Genomic DNA, 15,107 nt, shown 5'->3' on the forward strand with positions numbered 1-15,107 from the left:
TATTTATGATTTACATAAATTACTTTGTATTTTGATCCAGTCACATAAAATACTTTACGCTGATGACACATAAAGATCTGGACCAGTTAGAAAAACTTCTAAATGAGCACCTGGTCAAGGAAAATACTTGGTCTGAAAGCAACAAACATTTTAAAAAAACTTTTTTTTTTTATGTGCATTGTCTCTGATAAATAATATAATCTAAACTAAACTAAACTAAACTAAAGTAATCTAAAACATAAACCGAATTATTACATTTAGTTTTAAATCATCTTAAAAAACATTTCATTTTAAATCATTTTAAAAACCCACCGTATAAAAACCCACCATATATACGGTCTATGAAATCCACGCGTATTGGAAGAGGTTTTAGAAATCCGAGTTGCTTTTAAACGCGCCACAGCGCTGTCACGCGCTCCTTCGTTAGCAAACACAGGAGCTAGCACAAGAGCTAACTCGGAGCTGACATGAGTGCTGCGGTCGTGGTGCGGAGGTTAGCGGCTCTGTCCGGGGCTTCTGCGGTGGGACTGGGGGCGTACGGAGCTCACGGTACCGTCACACATCCGTTAACACTCAGTCCGTTATTACAGGCTTTTTATTTGTTGCTTTTAGCCCACAAGAAAGCTAAAAATACAAGACGTCAGTGCTGGCAAACCGGACTCCCTTCATAATAGTGTATACTAAAGATTGCATGTCGTATAAACGTGATCGTACGTGGAATAAAGAAATAATACGGGACTTTTTGAAGACTGTAAGATATAAAGGTTAATTCGGGTTCACTAAAATTGATTTAGATCTATGTTGTTCTTGTGATTGCTGAATAAGTTATGCAAAAGTTCAGATAACAAAGTGGTGGTTAATTATCTGATAAGCAACAAAACAAATAGTGTGAGTTGAAGTTTCGTGTTAACTCCCTTTTAAAAATCTTTAGTTACACGTTAAATGTTGTAAGGCACTAATCATATATGATACTGGAAAATTTTCTGCAGAATTATACTGTTATTGTTTGCTGAATTAAATTAATTTGCATATTTAATTCTCTATTTTTGCACAGGTTTCAAAAATACAGATCCTGATGACTACCAATTAATGGTAAGTAGCAACTTCAGTCAGGCTGAGTATTTTCTATACTAATGTTTAAAAATAGATGCATTTAAGTCACACAATTCTCTCTACATTATACATCATTCTACATGTTTGCCTATGGTGGACTGTTCAGCAGTTATCATGCACATATTTGTGAACACTGCCAAGAAAAGTTTTCAGATTGTCTGAAAACTCAAGAAAAAACACAAAAATGGATGTTGAACACATTTTCAGGAGCTTGTGATCAATAGGAGCGTTCATGGTCTTGTTTAGGAGTTTGATTTTTCTACTAAAAGGTGATAGTGTGAACTAGCACGTGATTGTAATTTTATGTGTGAGGGATGTATTTAACAGCACAAATCATCTCATCTGCCATAGTTCCAACAAAGCCAGCTCTTTAAGGTCGGTTCTTGTGTTTAAACAAAGCTCGGACTAAAGTCAAACTTGAGTAACAGAGCTTCAGACAGAGCAGAGCCTACAGTTAGCATTACATCCCGAGGGAATGTTGATAACAGCAGCTGCAAAGTATCAGTAGGTTATACACTGACATCATTTTACATGAAATCTCCATTGTATTATATTCCCTTCAAGTACAGGAGGAAATGTCCTAACTCACCACTGATCCTCGTGAACCTTTGCCTCAGTAATAAAGTTCCAAAGGTTGTGATCATGTCATCTGCATAACCTCTACTGAAAAAAACAGCTCCTCATCTCTTGTCCCCATCTGGGAGTATGGAATGGAAGATAATTTGTTTCATCAGATTTTGAATTTGAAATGCCGTTGAATTTCTCATTTTTAATTTTTTAACTCAAACAAGTTTGAATATTTTTTATTCTGAATGTCAGTTGCTGAAATTTTAAGTATACTTTTTCAAAAATGGTGCAGTGAAGCGATCTGAGTGGTCAAAATTCACCTCATCAAAACCTCATCTCTTTGATTTCTTAAGTTTAAACCCCCCCACAGATGAGAGCAGCCAATAGGAAACAGCCTCTGTCCTCCTCACTCACACAGGATCCATGCTTCTGCCTTGCCATTTTCACAGCAAATTTTATGCTTGAAATTTTGACTATTTAAAATGTGACATTTTTATTCTGAATTTGAAACATATTGAAAAATATGCTTAAAACTTCAGCAACTAAAAATCTGAATAAAATTAATTCATTTTTTACAGAATTCAAATTGAGAAATTCAGCGGCATTTAAAATTCAAAATCTGATGAAACAAATGATCTTTTCTAGTATGGCATCATTACATTCCAGAATCTGAAAAACACCAATACAACAAAATATTTATTTCTGTAGACTTATTTGAGCAACTACCACTTTAAATTGGCACTGTGTAACTTTTCTTGTGGAGGGTCCGTCAAATACTTTTCTCTGTGGAGCTCCATTTATTTATTGCTTTATCTGGAATGTTTCACAGTATGGCATTAAACCTGTCTATTTATCTTCATGGAGACCAAACCAGATCAAGTTCCAGGTCAGATCTGTGGAGAAGAATGCCAGATTTTAGGTATTTCTGAGCTCTAAAACCACCTGTAATCAAATGTACAGAATGAATGTTTAATGTCACACTGTGGAACATCCTGGGCAAAGCAATGACATCTCCATAGAAACAAGCAGGTGATGGATGCCCAACTAAAAAGCGACATAGTGCACCTTTAATATATGGTCAGTATTTTTGTTGCCACCCAAAAATACAACAGCAAAAAAAAAAAAAAAAAAAACTCACGAGAGACTGTTCTATCCAGAGTACAAAGTGAAAACAAAGTGTTCAACTCTTATCTAAGAACACTTTTAATATTGTTAACAGTAATTGTGAATAATGCATGAACATTACAGCACAATGTATTACTTGGCATGGTACAATTACAATCTAATAATATAATACAGATGGTTAATTAGCAGGTTTCTAGTGCTACCACGTATAATGTAATCAAATCTAATTAGCAACTTGAATAGGCACAATTATCAAACGGCAAAGGCTGCAGTTCTTTAGGTAATAGAATGTTCTCAGGAATAATTTATGAATAGAAATATGTCAAACGGATTGTTTAGACCTCAAACAAACTTCTGAAGTACACGGGATTCTTGTATTTCATATATTACTTTAGCACAGGGCTGTCAAACTCAAATTCACAGAGGACCAAAATTAAAAACTGTCGTGGGCCAAACTAAATATTTATTGAAAAATTTCAACAACATCTGCATGTTTTCTCTTCTTTTGAGATCTGTAATGTTAAACCTTTTCTTATTAAAATGAATGTTTAATAATAGTTTTGCCTAAACATTGAACCCAGAACAAGCAGAATATAAAATAAGAACATTTTAAGTCAATAATGTCTCTAGAGTCCATCTGTAGCCGGTGGGCAGTTCTAATACATATTTGATATGATCTTGCTGGCCAAATATAATTATATCATGGGCCAAATTTGGCCCCTGGGTCTGAGTTTGACATGTCTGCTTTATCAGTTTAAATTTCAGTCTTTCAGTCGACAGATGTTCACAGATTACATGTCTAGCATTCAAACTGCACAAATCTATCTATGTCAATGATATATCAGTATCCCGGTAATTAGCCATCTCCCAGTTATGGTAGTATTCGGGATACTGCGTTTACATGCACGCGGAGAAACCGGGATACTCATATTTGTGTATACATGATCAAATAGAGTATTCCGGTTTCTTGACATAATCTTACAAATGCACAAGCACAAAAATTAACCTAATTTAAGTTAATAAACCAGGAAAAATACAAACGGGAAGCTTGGGAGGTTATTTTAACAGATCCATGGGTTCTAACCAGAGACACGGAGCTATGACATATCCCACAATCCACTGCACCGATCAAACCCAACGTGTAGATTTTTTATTAAAATATTCTGCATAAATAAACTCAGCTTTATAAGATATGAACCATAACCACATTAGCCCGTTTGATAATGTAATTCAGCTTTGTCACATTTGTTTACGTTTTACTGAAACTAAGACTGCATGGCTAATTTGCATAAACTCTTAGCGCCGATTAAAAACAGCTTGCTCCTTGTGCCACTGATGTGGTTCAGCTTCTGTCGGACTAAAGGATACGACAATTTTTTTCTGTGACAGAGGAGGCGCTGATGATGGTGAGTGTGTTCTGTGTATATATCATGGAGGAGATGTTTCATGTTTAACTTTTCAGAGATCATACGTGTGCAGGTTGTACAAGTGCAGGTTTAGTGCAGCTCTTTATTTTACAGTCATTTCACTCATGTATGGTCACTTTATTTATGTCGCTGTTGTAGTGGTGTGTCATTAATGTGTGGTCATTGTTCTCCTTTAAGTTTTTGTGTTTCTTCTCTTGATAGTTGTGGATAAATTCTTCATGTTAGCATATTTATCCTTTTTGGAGCTTGTTGGTTGAAGATTTGGTGATGGGGCAGATTTATGAAGCTGCTGGAGAATACGACACACATTTACACACATATTTTGCAACAGAAAATTATTAATTGGAAGTTCAGCAAAACTACAGCGTGTCACTTCTGGCCGTTGTTAAAAAGTTCTATTTCATTTGGTTGGACTGTAACAGCAGTGGATCATGGTCTATGTAGTTCTCTCTCCCATGTGACAGGCCCTGACACTGAAATGCCGCAGTGGTTGTTACATCTCCATAAATGTCATCTTTGTTTTGTTTTGTTTTTCTTTTAGTTAATCATCGCATTTGTGTCTTTGTGTCCACAGCTTTTCGAAACGGCCAACAAGTACCACTTCTACCACAGCCTGGCCCTGCTGGGAGCGGCTCAGTGCAGACAGCCCGCCGTGGTGAGTGCCTGCAGAGTGTGAGGGCAAACATAATAGTGGAGGTTCACTGTACCATTGCTTTTTAAATGGATCTGGTGAAAAGGCTGGTTTCTAATCAAGGACAATGAAAACCAGTCTGTGAGAGAACTAGAAATGATGTAATATTCAGGCTTTTACAGTACATTTGGACAGCTTGGCAGTGCAAAAAGAAGTATTAAATTTTGCAAAAATTTACTCAAGTAACATAAAAGAACATCTACTTAAAGGTGTAAAATTGTGTAACTTTTCTTGTGGAGGGTCTGTCAAACGCTTCTCTCTATGGAGATGTTATTGCTTTGTCTGGAATGTGTCACAGTATGGCATTAAACCTTTTTATCTTCATGGAGACCAAACCAGACCAAGTTACAGGTCAGATCTGTGGAGAGGCGACTCCGTTCAGTCAGAATGCCTGTTTTTTTAGGAATTTTTGAAGTGATTCAGCCTCCACCAGAAAAATTACACAATGCACCTTGAAGTAAAAGTACTTCACATAGATTTTTGACAACTGTTAGTGTGTATTTCTGTTCCGATACCTATACTATCTGCTGGTCCCCGATATCAGCCGATACCAGGACAGACACTGAAAATAAAATGTATTCCCTTTAAACACAGTGTGTGATAAAAATGATCCAACTGAGTTTTGTACAGGGCAGCCGCGGGGTCTTAAAAGTCTTAAAGGTCTTAAATTTCATGTTCCTAAATTAAGGCCTTAAAAAGTCTTAAATTATGTTGTCCAAGTCAAATTTTTTTCCACAAACGTCTTAAATTTCATTAGCCTATTATTTTTATATACTCTCCTGGGCTGCAATGCAGTGTTAAATGGAGGGAGGAAAAAAACAACAACGTGAAATCATGTAACATGAATGAACGTCTAATTTGGAGTATGCACAAACAATACTCTGGTTTCTGGCGCCAGCGGTAAAGAGTAAACCATCAGTAGAGTGAACAACAATTTGTTGTTATTGAAAATGTTAAATGATTGAAGCACTTTAAAAGACAATGTGAGACAAGACAATGTGAAAGATTTGTTTGTCTTGTTAGAATGTTATAAATAATTTTTTGGCCATTTTGCAAGCAATGCGTAGGACTATAAATGAGTTCTGAATGAGATTTTATAATGAAAGTATTTTTTATTTAAAGCAGTGAGTAATGGTCATTATTACAATTGGATCTGGTGTTTTTCGCCTGCATAATGGGTGTGATGTTGGTCTTAATTTTCATTTAAGTGGTATTTAAAAGGTCTTAGAAAAGTCTTAAATTTGTGGTAGTCAAACCTGGGGATATCCTGTTGTAACGGTTGTGTTTGTGTTTGTCCAGTAAATCCTCTTATTACACCAGACCAAAATGGGATATCGACTGAACCAGTATCGGCACCTATATCGTATCGGTGCATCCCTAGTGGCAGCTGTATATGTAGTATATTTTTGTTTGCTCAAAGCTCAAACTTTAACTCTAAACCTTAAGTGTGGATGTTACCATGAATGTGCTAAAAAAAAAAACAACAACAACTCTCAAATCATCTGAAAAGTACTTTTCAATTTTTAGTCCAGACCTGCTGTTGTGAAGTTAAAATTTACTTAAAAGAAAAGTACATACACATAAAAATTTGCATCAAGGCGCTCTACCTGTTTGTACTGTCTTAAAAATGTGAACTTATAACTTTACAGTGATCCAAAGTTTTTGCTCACTTCCCTTTCATTCAGAGCAGCTGAATTATTCACTTTCAGACACAAGAGTGGAGACAACTACAGTGTGGATCGAACCAAATGTTTCTGTCCAAGCCAACCCAAGCCCGATAGGCATTATATATTATTATTATTGTTAGATATTTGTGTCTGAACCTGACACAATTAAAATCTCACTATTTTCATAGGCCTAATAAAACACGGAGGATATTGTTTGTGTGGCCTTTAAGAGACACAGAGGTACAAAATACAAACTCGGTAATCGGGATATAGAGAAAATAATGAGCAGACTTTATTCCTCACCTCTGGTAAAGTGGTAAATTTAAAGTGCAGCATCTCATCCACATTATCCACAGAAATTGTCCTCCGCAAATAATGACATCCAAACCACAAAACAGCACTGTGAATCCAGTTTGAAGCGTTATTTAAAAGTAATAAGAGGAAAGTAGCTCCTCATGTGTGTGTTTACATCCACACAGTGCACAGATCGAGGTGAAGCTGCAGATCAGCCATACTGACTCTATTTCCTGTGGACTTAATTGCCAATCTTTTATGCTTTACAAATCACGTATCTGAAATATTGCACCACATTTCACAAATATTCCACCACATTTCTGAATCTGTCAGACTTCATTCGGGTTTCCTTGCTTTAGAGGCAACAATTAGCATGCTAGCAATGTTTTAGAATTAGATGCAGACAGAACACAACAGTCTTATTTTGACCTGAAGAGCCACTTATACAATATTTCTATACTGGGACAGTTTTTGGTTTCGATATGATATCGGTAAAAGTGGCTTTGGAGCTGCCAATAGCCGTAAAAACATGTAAAAACTCACTGTAAACCTTCAACTGATTCTAAAACTTTGATTTTATTTTACTCAATTGGATTTTAAATCACACTTTGATAAAAACAGCTGTAGTTTTGTTGCTGGCCTAAACTGTGCTGAAGTTCACTTTTATTTATAGTAAATATTTTAGATCAGACACAAGTGCTGTCTCAGATCACACTGGGGTAAACAAGCACACGTGAGTGACGTAACTCTGGTGCGTTCAGGTGTAGTTCGGCTACACAGACACAGATAAATATTGATGCGGCGCCACACATTAGGACATTTATATGTCTGTAAATTGGATTAAATAGACATAATATTAGGGTGACCAAACGTCCGTTTTTCCCCGAACATGTCGCATCCTGTCCTGGATGTCCGGGTTTTTTTTCATAAAGTGATGTAAATGTCCGGGTTTTCATGATCTTTCATTGGGCCATTAAATTGAGCGTCTCTTGTAGCTCTCTGTAACTCAGAAGGAGCGAGCAGACACAAACAGTTAGTCAGTCTGCAACATGCTGAAGTGCAAATGTGCATTTAACAATGACATGTACAAGAAATTCTCCATTTTCCGTCCTGGTCGGGACAAGTGCGAGGCCATGTGCACAGTTTGCGAGGTGAGAGTAGCTCAATGTCGAGGCCCCACCCCCGGTAAAGTGTCCGGGTTTTCACAAACGGAAATATGGTCACCCTAGGTAATATAGAGTCTGAGCTTTATAACGAGGTATAACCTGCACACTAGACACACTGGACTATCGGTCTAGATCGGCAAGATTTAGGCTGATAGCCGATATGTCTTCAAGTGCTCATATCACCGATATATCGATCGGTCGGGCCCTAGTTTCTGTTTCCATTCCTCTCCAGTCTGGCTCTGCTTCTGTTGTAGGGAGTATTGTACCTCTGATGACATAAGCCAAGATAAAAGGTGCTGAGCTGGCAGTGTGGGGTGAGCACAGCACAGAAATGCTACAGTATCTCTATCAGTGACGCACATTTATCAAAGAAGACAACAGTAATGGATTCTAAAGCATAATATGTCTTTTTTGAACTTCTAAAATAGGACATTGAGAATGATACAAAAATCAGTTTTGGTTGACATATTTTCTTTTCTAAATGGTTGGTTGGCTTGTCTTCTTTCTCCTTTGCGCTCATCCAGAACAGGCCCTTTTGCAGACTTCACTTTTAATAATGCGAGATTTAAACAAAGAGGAGCGGTCAGGGGCCCTCTGTGGACAAGTGCACTTTGATCCAGCCCCAGCACAAAGGTTCAAAGGTGCGCATATGAAATAGAATATAGATTACCCTCATTAATATATACGCATGCTGTTATGGCCCCGCTCCTATAGATGTGTGCTGTGGGAGAGAAGGAGACGGGCGGAGAGAGGGATGGAGCGAAACAAAGCCAATTCTCATTCTACTATGACAATTCTGTACATTCACATTCACAACAGTAAGGCGAAAATATATTGTCATAGCACGAAAAATTGAATGAAAAATAAATGTAAATGATGAGTCTAGGTTGTCAAGAGTATCGAGAATCAGATATGAATCAAAACTAAAGCTATTATCAAAACTGGATACTCATTTTTCGAAGGTACCAATGCTAAAAAAGAAATAAAGCTTTCCTGAATCGCTTTAGAATGATCTGGAGCTGTATCAGAACAAGAATAACGGCACATAAACTAGTGTACACCCATGGACCTGGTTTAGACCTGATTTAGACCTGATTTAGACCTAGACCACTATGGAACCTACCTGGAGCACTGAGGATTACACACATATAAGGACACATGGGAATTAGGGATGGGCATGATTAATCGATTAATCGATAATTGATCATTAAGAATTTCATCGATTACGTAAATTTTAATCGACAAACCGAATGCAGGTTGCTGTGCGTAGCGTGACCAAACAGGTCTGTACATGTGTCTCTCTGCACTCAGAAGGAGCGAGCAAACACAAACAGTCGGTCAGCCTGCAGCGTACCGAAGCACAAATGTGTATTTAACGATGACTTGTACAAGAAATTCCACGCTTTCCGTTGCGTTCGGGACAAGTGTGAGGCCATGTGCACAGTGCACAAAGCAGGAACATATGTTTCGGTGTCCAGTGGGAAAAAGCTTTACCAGGTGAGAGTCGCTCAATGTCGATGACGAGGCCCCGCCCCCCTCCCCCCGTACGGTGTCCTGGTTTTGACAAACGCAAATATGGTCAAACTAACCTGTATTCACCTGAGTCATGTCTTTTAATCTGACAGAAATTGACCGCATCAGCGACACAAGAGCTGTATTTTTTTTTTATCTTCGCTGAGTTTATGCAAATTAGCGATGTGGTTTTAAGTTTTGTTTCTGTGAGAGTTGAACAAAACTGAATTAAACACATTATAATGTCAAACGGGCTGATGTGGCTCTAGAGTCGTTACGGTTTATATGTCGTAAAGTTGAATTTATTTATGCAGATTAGTAGTGCAGATAGTAATAATAATGATGATCATTTTAATATAAAAACGTTAATGATTAATTGATAATCGATCGTTAATTCTTCCGACGGTTGATTAAGAAAATTTCATCGAATGCCCATCCCTAATGGGAATAGAAAAAAAAGTACTAGCATTTAATGTGGAAAATGACAGGCTATTCTCTAAAGAAAGAATGAATGAAGAATGAAGAAGTTTTTTATTATCATCATGGTATTGGAATCAGTATTGAGTATCGAGTATAATTTGAAACTTTTATAACACTAGTCTCGATTTTTAGAGCTTATTCTTGCCATATTAACACTGCTTCTCTTCAGCAGGGGCCTCAAAAATCAGAAAAGAAATTAATGTTGTTCTATGCCTATTAGTGCTGCCTCAATATTAAAATTGATTTCAGTTCACTGGAAAAAGCCTGATACTTGATGCATTTAAGATAAAATTATTTTGATTTGTTCCACAATGGGAATAATTCAATGTTGCAATGCAAAGTTTCAAAAATGCCACATTATTTGACATAGAATAATTCTAGTTTCTTTAAAGGTGCACTGCGTAGCTTTTTGGTTAGGGGTCCGTCACCTGCTTGTTTCTATAGATACGTCATTGCTCTGCCTGGAATGTTCCACAGGATGACATTAAACATCTCTACCTTACATTTTTTTTAAACTACAGGTGGTTTTAGAGCTCAAAAAAACAACAACAAAAAACTATAAAAACGACATTCTGGCTGTGAGTGGGGTCGCCTCTCCACAGATCTGACCTGGAGCTTGTTCTGGTTTGGTCTCCATGAAGATGGAAAGGTTTAATGCCATACTGTGAAACATTCCAGAGGAAGCATCTCCATGGACAGAAGCATTTGATGGAGCCTCCACCAGAAAAGTTACACAATACACCTTTAAATAAATTCAGTGAGGAACCTTTAACCCTGGAACCTAGAAATGCATTGTTTGATTTTTTTCCTTTTTTTGTCTCCCCCAGGCTGGCACTCTGCTCGTCGCTGGGATGGGCTTGTTCTGCGGAGCTCTGTACCGCCAGGCGCTGACCGGGGAGGTGGCACCCAAGAAAGTGGCACCCGTGGGCGGTGTGGCCATGATCGCGGGGTGGTTGGCCATACTGCTGTGAACCTGCGAGCGTCTCCGTGACCATCGGCTCGACCTAAAGAACTGAACTAGAACTACGTGAATGACGCCCAACCGCTCCCATGGGTGTCATCGGGAGATAAGGTCACCCTGACGTTATCAGTACTTGTGCTTTGTGTTTAGCTGAGGCCAGTTGAATCAAAGGGACCTGTAGTCAATACGGAGTCAAACTGCTATGGCACTAATAAGAAATGTATTTTTTTGAGCATCACAATGAAGTTGAAATTCACTTTCTCAACAGCTAATACTTTTTATAGCTAGATTATACGAGCAGCTTTATTAAAATTTGAATAACAAGATTGCAGTTGTTTTGCCTTAAAAAGCTATTCATATAAGCTTTTTCCAAATGTAATCTGGTACTATTGCTTTAATTATAACCAAAATATCGTGATATCGTATCGTCAAAAGTCTCACAATAATATCATGGACCACCACAATATATCGAATCTCAAGTCTCGTTGCTTAAATTCATTGTTACGGTGCAGCAACAGCTAAAAAAAACAGTGAGAACTACATAGACCATGATCCGTGTCTCATTCGTTCATTCGTTTTTTTCCCAACCAAAATGAAAAAACAGATGTTGATTTGTTTTTTCAGTTTTCGATTTTGTGTTTAAATGAAAAATGGAAAAAACGGATAACGGACGTTTACGTGACTCCCCTGACTGTGATGCCGGACTTTTGCACTGCATACGGATTGAACCAGGACTGATCCAGGTCCGGGACCAGACTGGGACCGAGATCGGGACTGAGATCGGGACCAGACCGGGACCAGAGCAGACTCCGCAGGGTCCGAGCCTCAGCTTCGAGCTCTGGATCAGTCCTGGTTCAGTCCGTATGTGGCACAAAAGTCCGGCATCGCAGTCAGGGGGTCAAGTAAACGCTCGTTATCCATTTTTTCCATTTTTCATTTAAACACAAAATCGAAAACTGAAAAAACAAATAGTTATCTGTTTTTTTATTTTAGTTTTGGAGACATAATGAAGAAAACGGTTGTTTTTTTGTTTTCTTATTTTTGGTTTTATATTGAAAAACGAATGAACGAATGATACAGTCTACATGCTGAAATAAGTGTTATAAGCACTTTTAAAGCTTAGTTATTTGCATTATGACCAGAGAAAAGTAGCATACTCACACTTTTGTTCACCTCAACAAAATATCATACCGTGACATGCATATCGTGTAAATACGATATCGAGAGATTTGGATCTGGTTACATCTTTATTCTAAAGTGTATGATGTCCATGATCAGGATACAGATTTCTTTAGAGACTTAAATCTAATAATTTTGTGATGAAAACATTTGCACTAAGATCCAGTACTTTGTGATATGCCAAAACACGTGTACATTTGGAGTACATTTTTTGTTTTGAACAATTTACAATAAAGGGACAAATATTCTAAAGCTGAATGAATTATGATTTTTTTTTATTGTGAAATAATTTTGAGCTTTGAGGAAAATCATTTATTATGCAAATTAAAGTAACAGGTTATGACCATGGATCTATAATAACAACTGGATAAGCCCCTCCCCCTCTGTCCCGCCTACAGACAGACTAGTGGCCGCTCCAGGTACTGCAGCTTCCGGGAGCTTGGGCCCAGAAAGAATTCTCCCATAGAAGCACAATGCATTTTTTGGGAATTCAACCTGCCCGTGTTTGGCTGACAGGGCATCCACCACTTTCAAAAATAAAGTTTGCATTTTTTTCTCTGATGTCTGAAGCCTCCTCAGGTTTACTCCTACACTAAGTGGTTTTCTTTGGGACAACATTTAATATGACACATTTCATTGACAGCTGAAAAATGGAGAGGAATCAAGGAGAAGGAAGCGAGGAAAGAGAAATGAGACACAGCCATTGTTTCTTGATTGGTGTACAACCAATTTAGTATTGCAGTACTACAGTATGTCCCAGATAAGTGTAAGTATAAATGCATGCACAATCACTGTCATAAGGTGGAACATTCGTGGCATTTCCATGGAGACAAACTGGATGTCAGACCTTCCACCAAAAACAGGATTACTATTTTGAATCAAAGTTCAAAGTTAGCTTTATTGTCAATTTCTTCACATGTACTTGATAAACAAAGGAACGTAGATGACAACTGGGAGAGTGAGAGGCCGTTACGTCTGCACGCGCCGCCATTCAAATCGTAACGCCATTCAAGTTTTGCTGCAGCCGACTGTTGCAGTTGTGTCCTTTATGTCTCAGTCAAAGGTCTCAGGTCAGTTTCACAGGAGGACTGGTCAGGGAGGGTCAGCAGATCCTGTGGAAGAGATAAACATGTCCCTCCTCTGTGTCCTGCAGCATCACAGCAGCCTCCAGGGGGCACAAGGTGAACACAACAGGAAAGTAAATTCTTACTCCGCTCTGGTGTTAAAATGGTCCATTCCCTCAAAATGTTTTCTCTGGATCCATACCCATTTCAAAGTGGCTGTACTACTTTTTTTTTCTGTGTAGCAAAGTTAGTTTTACCCCAGTACAGATATATTGCATAAGCAGTTGAGGTAGAAATGACACCACTGTGTACTGTCTGCATTTAATGAATCAGGAAGTGTGTGTTTACCATGATAGTTGCTGTTGTTAGCGCTACTGTGAAGGCAAAACTCCCCTCTGGTTTCTAAAAGTTGTGAAACACGCTGATAAACTCATCACGGTGATGAATTATTATGCTCAGAATGCCTAAGGTAAGTGAGGAAGAACTTTGTACCACTGCAAACTAAAGCCTTGTTCACACGAGATTAGTTTGACCTGTGGATCTTTGGTGATTTGTAATAATTGTGGAGGAAGCCTGAGATCTTAATCTCGTGCCAATGTGCCATATCTGTAATTTGTAAAGTAAAAATTCCGCCACAAATGCTCAAGTATGTCTGGCGATACTAGTCCTGTGCGAATCTGCTTCTCGGTGTTTGTTGTTGTAATTGCACCTTTTCGATCTCTTTCTTTTCTTTCCGTGTTCTTTTCTCTTTCAATCTCTGTCAATGTCATTAAAATAGAATCATTTACGGACTTATCTGAACACAGAGGTGGGGTGGTAATTTGCAAATGACCAGACGTTCCCATGTTGTACTTATCCCGTGCGAATAGGACTTCTGAGAGTAAAAATCATTTACAGCTCCTTTAACTTGAATATTTCTTATTCCATTGCACAGACAGCACAAGACTGACGCTCTGTAAAGGCCACAGAACATTCCTATATATGTTTCATAGGAGTTTCCGGCCCAGAGGAACTGAATTGACTCTGCCTCGCTTCGCTCACGACTCCTCACATCATCATCAAGTCTGAGAAGCGCTGCCATATTTTGTGAACATCTAAATCACAGTTCACTTCACAGACATTTGCGTTGGATTGCTAACAACTTCCAGGTGATTTTAGGAAGTTGCTGTATTCTGAGACTGGATAAAGAAGTGGACTGAGCGAGTGTGACGTCACCACAGTGTATCAGCTTCAGCCAAATGAAGCTCATAGCGGCCGGCCGTTACAGGGGCGAATTTGGAGCGGAGTTTAATATTTGGAATTCCACACGCGAGTATCATGGCAAAAAGCCAATCGGGACCGAGGCTACTGAAGGTGACGCCCCTTCTCGCTTAGCTACGCTGTCAATCAACCTGTTGCTGAACTAACGCCAGCGGGAGTGACGTCTGGAAAAGAAGGTGCCTGACTGGTCTGTTATGAATGTTTATATCTTGATTTACAGTCAAAATAGAGAAACAAAACACCAGGATACAGTAGAGCAGATGAATACAAATATTTTAAGCTCAAAATGAGGAGTTTGACAGCAGCAGTTACGGAGAGAGGAGCGACGGTCTTTCAATACAAAGAGCCAGAGTCAGTGGACAGGAAACTCGTCCATACTTACTTCCTGTTATTTTATTGGAACACGACGGCTAGCAGGTTAACTGTGTCCATTTAAATATAGTCTATGATACTACCACAAAAAGACTAGCCTGGGATCCAGAACACACACTTCACACTTCAGAACAGTGGAAAGTTACTTTAAAAAAGTAGTGTTTGCTCGTTACTTCTTTAAAACGTCGTCCCTTATTTTACTTAGTTACCCTCTATGAAAAATAACTTT

General features: G+C 38.4%; 1 protein-coding gene across 1 annotated transcript; it reads left to right on the plus strand.

Annotated features, from left to right (window-relative positions):
- The first annotated feature begins 408 nt into the window (after positions 1–408).
- tmem256 (transmembrane protein 256) lies at positions 409–11,839 on the plus strand. Its single transcript, XM_020922261.2, has 4 exons — positions 409–549; positions 1,055–1,092; positions 4,807–4,887; positions 10,870–11,839. The coding sequence occupies exons 1-4, from the start codon at positions 468–470 to the stop codon at positions 11,011–11,013; spliced, it is 345 nt and encodes a 114-aa protein (XP_020777920.1). The 5' UTR covers positions 409–467; the 3' UTR covers positions 11,014–11,839.
- Positions 11,840–15,107: the final 3,268 nt, after the last annotated feature.

Source organism: Boleophthalmus pectinirostris, unplaced genomic scaffold (genome assembly GCF_026225935.1).
Source record: "Boleophthalmus pectinirostris isolate CB_2022bp ecotype Guang Dong unplaced genomic scaffold, ASM2622593v1 HiC_scaffold_20, whole genome shotgun sequence".
Taxonomy (NCBI): Eukaryota; Metazoa; Chordata; class Actinopteri; order Gobiiformes; family Gobiidae; genus Boleophthalmus; species Boleophthalmus pectinirostris.